Source organism: Ursus arctos, unplaced genomic scaffold (assembly GCF_023065955.2).
Source record: "Ursus arctos isolate Adak ecotype North America unplaced genomic scaffold, UrsArc2.0 scaffold_19, whole genome shotgun sequence".
In the NCBI taxonomy this organism is placed as follows: Eukaryota; Metazoa; Chordata; class Mammalia; order Carnivora; family Ursidae; genus Ursus; species Ursus arctos.
In genome coordinates this window covers 44,777,613-44,783,903 of record NW_026622863.1, presented here as the reverse complement: position 1 = coordinate 44,783,903, position 6,291 = coordinate 44,777,613, and the positions used below count along the sequence as shown (strand labels likewise).

General features: G+C 39.8%; 1 protein-coding gene across 1 annotated transcript; it reads left to right on the top strand.

Moving 5' to 3' along the window:
* Window positions 1-203: 203 nt before the first annotated feature.
* On the top strand, window positions 204-1,106 carry LOC113243576 (vomeronasal type-1 receptor 1-like). The gene has a single exon (XM_026482309.4). The coding sequence runs from the start codon at window positions 204-206 to the stop codon at window positions 1,104-1,106; it is 903 nt and encodes a 300-aa protein (XP_026338094.3).
* Window positions 1,107-6,291: the final 5,185 nt, after the last annotated feature.

Here is a 6,291-nt window from a genome sequence, read left to right as displayed (position 1 = left end):
TAGTAGGTGATGAGGAGAAAAAAAGAAAACTTTAGAAATGGGATTTTTATGCATGACAAGGGGATAGGGTTCCCAGAAAGGAGTTTTTAAAGAAATTATGGTGAGAACTGTAGTTCACTTGACTTGAAGACATTCATGTGTTCCTTCTGTTTCTCCCCAGGTTCTATGGACCTGAGAAAAATCATACCTCAGTCACCTAGGCAATGATTTCTGCTAACTTTGCAATAGGTATGGTCATCCTTGCTCAGACTGGAATAGGGACTATGGGTAATGTTTTACTCCTTTGTCATAATGTCTGCTCTCTTTTTAGGAGACATAGATTGAGACCATTAGGGCAAATAATCAACCATCTTGCTTTAGCCAATACTTTGATCCTTCTTTGTGGAGGAATCCCTTTAACAATGGTAGCCTTTGGGTTGAAATATTTCCTACATGATGTCACATGTAAACTTGTCTTTTATTTTCACAGAGTGGCCTGGGGAAATTCTCTTAGCACCACCTGTCTTTTGGGTGGTTTCCAGGCCTTGAGTATTAATCCTACAAACTGTAGATGGGCAGAACTCAAATTCAAATCCCCAAAGCATATTAATTCTCCATGTATCCTGAGTTGGATGTTTCATTTGCTAATAAACATCATTGTTCCCATGAGAGTGAGTGGACCAAAGAGTAGCAGAAATATCAGTGTGAAATCAAATCTTGGGTATTGCCCTCATTGGTTTATTAACACAATTACAGAATCATTATGTTTAGTTATTTTCACCTCTGTTGATGTTATTTGTTTGGGACTCATGATATGGGCCAGTGGATACATGATATTTTTCCTTTATAGGCACCAACAGCGAGTCCAATACATTCACAGCACTAGGCAATCCTCCCAAATGTCCCCAAAGATCAGAGCCACAAAAACTATCCTGATACTTGTGAGCACTTTTGTTTTATTTTATTCTCTCTCTTCTGTTTTTGAAACGTATGCTTATTATTTTGACAACCCACAGTTGCGGCTTATGAAAACCAGTGTATTTCTAGCATCTTGTTTTCCAACCCTCAGTCCCTTTTTGCTCTTAAAAAATGATCCTCATATTTCTGGCCCCTGCTGTTCCTGCTGAGGAAGTTGTAGAATTTTCCCAACTTCTGACAGCCTTGTACAATGTTCATTCACCCATCGATCTCCTTCTGTGAAGTAGATGAAGTATATTCTCCGTATCACTGATGTGTTAGACACAGTGGTGAACAGCAAGGGTATCTGCTCCAATAAAGTCTGTGGGGAATCCAGACATCAAACAAATAAGTGTATATAATTGCAGTCACACAGATTGGTGCAATGAGGAACTCAGGATAGTAAGTGTAAGGACTGTGGAAAGTTTTCCTTTGTATCTAAAGTTTATGCTACTCCCTGAACATTTTGGAGGAAGTTTGCCAGCCATAGTGGGTGTTTTAGGTAAATGGAAAAGCACGTTTGAACACCATTTCCAGGAAGGAACACAGAACATACAAAGAACCGAAAGAAACGCCGTGTAACTTTTGTGCCAAGAACGAGGGACTTCGGCATGGGCCGAAGGGTGGGATGACAATTTGCTAGGTTTTACAGATTAGGTTAAGAATTTGTACCATGGGGGCACCTGGGTGGCACAGCGGTTAAGCGTCTGCCTTCAGCTCAGGGCGTGATCCCAGCGTTCTGGGATCGAGCCCCACATCGGGCTCCTCCGCTGGGAGCCTGCTTCTTCCTCTCCCACTTCCCCTGCTTGTGTTCCCTCTCTTGCTGGCTGTCTCTATCTCTGTCAAATAAATAAATAAAATCTTAAAAAAAAAAAAAAGAATTTGTACCATGAATCTCAACAGCAGTTTCAGACAATTTAAGGATTTTGTCAAGGAGAAAGGAGGCATTTTTTTTAATGTCCAATTTGCATAACAATTATGAGCATGGTTTATTGAATTAAGCAAGAGTGAACTTGGGAAGAAGATACAGGAGACTTCTGAAGTCAACAAGGTGAGAGAGGATGATGCTTCTGATAAAGATGATGAAAATCAACATGAGGAGGAGGAGCACATGGACTTGAGAAAAACTTCCTTAGGAAGAAGTATGCACTGAACTTAGCGATCATTTTACAAATGGTTATTTAAGGCTGGTGGGGACAGTGCCTCACCATTCTCTTAAGACTTGGGCAACTGGATGGATTGTGGTGGTGTTCCTTGATCTTCAGAAATTGGGAAGCTGTCCTTGGGATGTAGAAATACTGCACATTTTTTTTTAGCACGTGGAGTGCATGCACAGTGGAGTGTGCATCATGAATGCATCTGGTGAAGTATCATACACATGTATCTATGAGTGGGGGACAGATGGAAGATTTGCTTTGGAAATACACATTTGGCTGTCAACAGCATATATGGGTAATAGGGACTTAGGTAGGGTTGAAATAAGAGAAAAGGCATTTTGAGAGTGGAGAGAATATGCCTGAGAACTTAGTAACAAGTTAGCTTCATTTCAAGATCTGATAGAGTCACAACTAATGAATCATTGAACACTATATACAAAACCGATGATGTACGATACAGTGGCTAACTGAACATAATAAAAAATAAATAAAGATCAGATAGAGGAGGAAGATCTACACTTCATTCATTTATTCATTCATTTTAACAAGAATATTCAATGCTCCCTTACTATATGCCAGTCACTGTTATAGGTGATGTTATATATAGTAATATATAATAATACATATGATAGGAAAAAATAATGGTCCTTATGGAGTTTACATTTCTACTGGGAGTGGCAGAAAATGTTAAATAGATAACACTATAGTATTTCAGCTGCTGCTAAGTGCTCAATTGAAAAGTAATCAGTAGGAAGGGGACAAGGAATGCCCTGGATGGTTCAGTTTTGTTTTGTTTTTTTGAAGATTTTATTTATTTATTTATTTATTTATTTATTTATTTATTTGTTTATTTATTTTAGGGAGAGAGATAGAGAGAGAGTGCATGCACATGAGTGGTGGGAGGGGGGCAGAGAGGGAGCGGGAGAGGTAAACAGAATCTTAAGCAGACTTCCCCTGAGTGTGCAGCCCATGAGACATGGGGCTTGATCTCATGACCCTGAGATGATAACCTGAGCAGAAACCAGGAGTTGGGCGCTCAACTGACTGAGCCACCCAGGTGCCCCCTGGGTGATTGTTTTAAATGATCTGGTCAGGAGATCCCTTCCTGAGAGTGTGATATTTGAACAGAGTCCTGAAGGACTTGAGGGAGAAAGTAAAGCATACAGTGTTTGGCAAGAATATAGAGGGTGGAGGGGATAGGTAGAGGAGAGACTGAGGAAGGACAGTTATTGGTATGTTGAGGGAATAGTAAGGTGACCAGAGGGGCTGCCAGGAGACTTGGGAATAAGCAATAGGAAGAGTTAAAAGTGCCAGCTTATATGAAGTCTTGTAGGTAGTGTAATTATATTGACTTTTTTAGGGAGCCGTTAGATGTTTTTGAACAGAGGAATGACATGATCCTATTTATTTTTCTGAAAGAATGATGGTGGTGGTTTTATACTGTATCAATTCCAAGAACTCCCTTCCCAAACGGTTTCAGGATAGGGTTGGCGGAGGCGATGTTTGTGCCATATTTAGAAGTTGGAAGAGAAGCGGTAGCCATATGCTCTGAAGGGCAGTGGGGGCCCCAGGTGCTGCCACAGCTCCCCACGGTGCTGCTCATCTGCTGACTCACCAGCAGGCACGACGCTCCAGCTCCTGCCAGGAAACCTTGTTCAGCTCCTCCTAGCACTGCGCCAGGTGTGTGTGTGCAGCCCATGACTCTGTGCCCCCTTCTGCAGGTCACCCACGTTGTAGGAGGTGGAGGTCGTGAGACACCGACACAGGTCCCACTTTGTCTTCACTCTCTCCTATTTCACACCCAGCTTTTATATCCTGACTCTGTGGCCTGCCAACCTACGGTGACCTCAGGCCCACCACTGGACCTTCATGGCATCCCATAGACTTCTTTACCAGCTCCCACAATGGTGAGAGTTCTAATTCTTATTTTAAAATACCCTCATATTCCATACCCCTCCCAGTGGTTCTACTTCTCTGATTGAATCCTAACTGATACAGTGATCTTCCTCCTGGGTTCTTGCTCAGGAGATCAAAGGACACTAGAAGGCAAACTGTGATAATCCAGGTGTGGTGTAATGGAAGTGGTGAGCATTGTTCAAATTTGCATATATTTTTACGTATTTGCCTTTCTCCTTTTCTGAGGCAATTACAATCCCCAGGCAAACATGAGTCTCTCTCTCTCTCTTTTTAAGATTTTATTCATTTATTTGAGAGAGAGTGAGAGAGATCACAGAGGGAGAGGGAGAAGCAGACTCACCGCTGAGCAGGGAGCCCGATGCGGGGCTTGATCCCAGGACCTTGAGATCATGACCTGAGCTGAAGGCAGATGCTAAACCGACTGAACCACCCAGGCGCCCCAAACATGAGTCTTTATTGTCTTGTTATTTCTGTGCCAGCTTCCAATACAGATGAGATTTATAAAAATTCCAGGCTCTTGTTTACTCCACGTGATGTCTTTTTGCCCCCATAAATTTTATGGCAGTATAGCATTCATAAGGAAAGAGACCCAAATCATAAGTGTGTGGACTGACATTCTCACAATGTGTGTGCTCTGATTAAACCAAAATCCAGATTAAGAACATACCAGTACCAATATCCTAGGATTGATTTTTATGCCATAGTGAAGTCACTAATCCCAAAGGTAACCCCATCCAGATTTCTAACACTGTACATTAGTGTCATTCTATTTGAGCTCTGTATAGATGGAGTGAAGCAGTATGTACATTACACCTGCCTTCTGTGGCTCAACATTATGATTCTGAAACTCACATCTGTTATTGTGTGTAGTTGAAGTTTTTAAGATTTTTAAATTTTTAAGTAATCTCTACACCGAATGTAGGGCTCGAACTCACAGCTCCAAGATCAAGAGTCAAGTGCTCTACTGACTGAGCCAGCCAGAGGCCCCTGGAGTTGAAATTCTTTTATTCTCATATCTGCATATTCTTCCATTGTGTAAATACAAGGCAATTTAATCCTTCTAGCGTACATGTTCTTTTGGCTTGTTTCCAGACTTGGCTATTAGAATAGTGCTGTTATAAATTTGTTTGTACATGTCTTTTGAGACATTTATACAAGAATCTCTTCTGAGAATATAGTGAAAACCGCTGGATCATTTGGTAGGCATATTTTAGCTTCTGTAGACAATACCAAACAGTTTTCCAAAGAGTTTGTAACAATGAATTGATATTTCCACCAGCAGTGTATGATAATTCCGTTGCTCCAAATATTCCCCCAACATTTGGCATTGTCTATTTCTCCCCCATTTTAGCCATACTGATGAGTGTGTAGTGATATCACACTGTGTTTTTAATTTTCATTCCCCTGTGACTACTGAAGTTAAGAATCTTTATGTATGTTTTTTGTCCATTTGGCTGTCTTCTCTTGTGAATTATCTTTCAAAATGTTGCCTTGGGTGCCTGGCTGGCTCTGTCAATGGAGTATGTGACTCTTGCTTTTCAGTGTAGAAGTCTTACACATCATTTATTAGATGTTTCTCTAGATAATTGATGTTTTTGATGCAATTTTAAATGGCGTAACTTAAAAAAAAAAGATTTTGTTTTTAAGCAATCTCTGTACCCAATGTGGGGCTCAAACTTACAACCCCGCGAACAGCCAAGCACCTCTAAATGGCATCACTTTTAAAGTTTCTTTGTTGAAAAAAGAAAAAAGTTTCTTTGTTGGTAGTATTTAGAAAGTACATAGAAATAAAATTAGTGTTGTATTTTGAATTTGAATTCAGCAACATTGCTAAATTATGGTATATTGCTTTAGATTCCATTTTATTATCTATGTGCACCATGATGTCATCTGTGATAATAACAGGTTTATTTATTTTCATCCAATCTATATGCCGTTTATTCATTTGTCTTCCCTTAAATTCATTGGATAGAACCTCCAACAAAGTGGTGAGAATGGGCATACTTGCTTAATTCTTATCTTAGGGGGAAAAGCTTTCAATTTTCACCATTAATTATAATAATTCATCGTTATGATTAGCTGAAGAAATTTTAAATGTTATTGTAAGAATAAGGAGGTTTTCTTCTGTTCTCAGTTTGCTAAGAATTTTGCATTTCTTGAATAAACCCTATTTAGTTGTGATATATATTTTATTTTTAATTGATTTATTAGTATTTTGATAAAGAGTTTTGCATCTATGTTTATGAGATGCATTTTGAAATGTCCTTATCAGGCTTGGTAT

Excerpts from the sequence above, each read along its gene's own strand:
- LOC113243576 (XM_026482309.4), top strand. The coding sequence starts at position 204 with ATGATTTCTGCTAACTTTGCAATAGGTATGGTCATCCTTGCTCAGACT.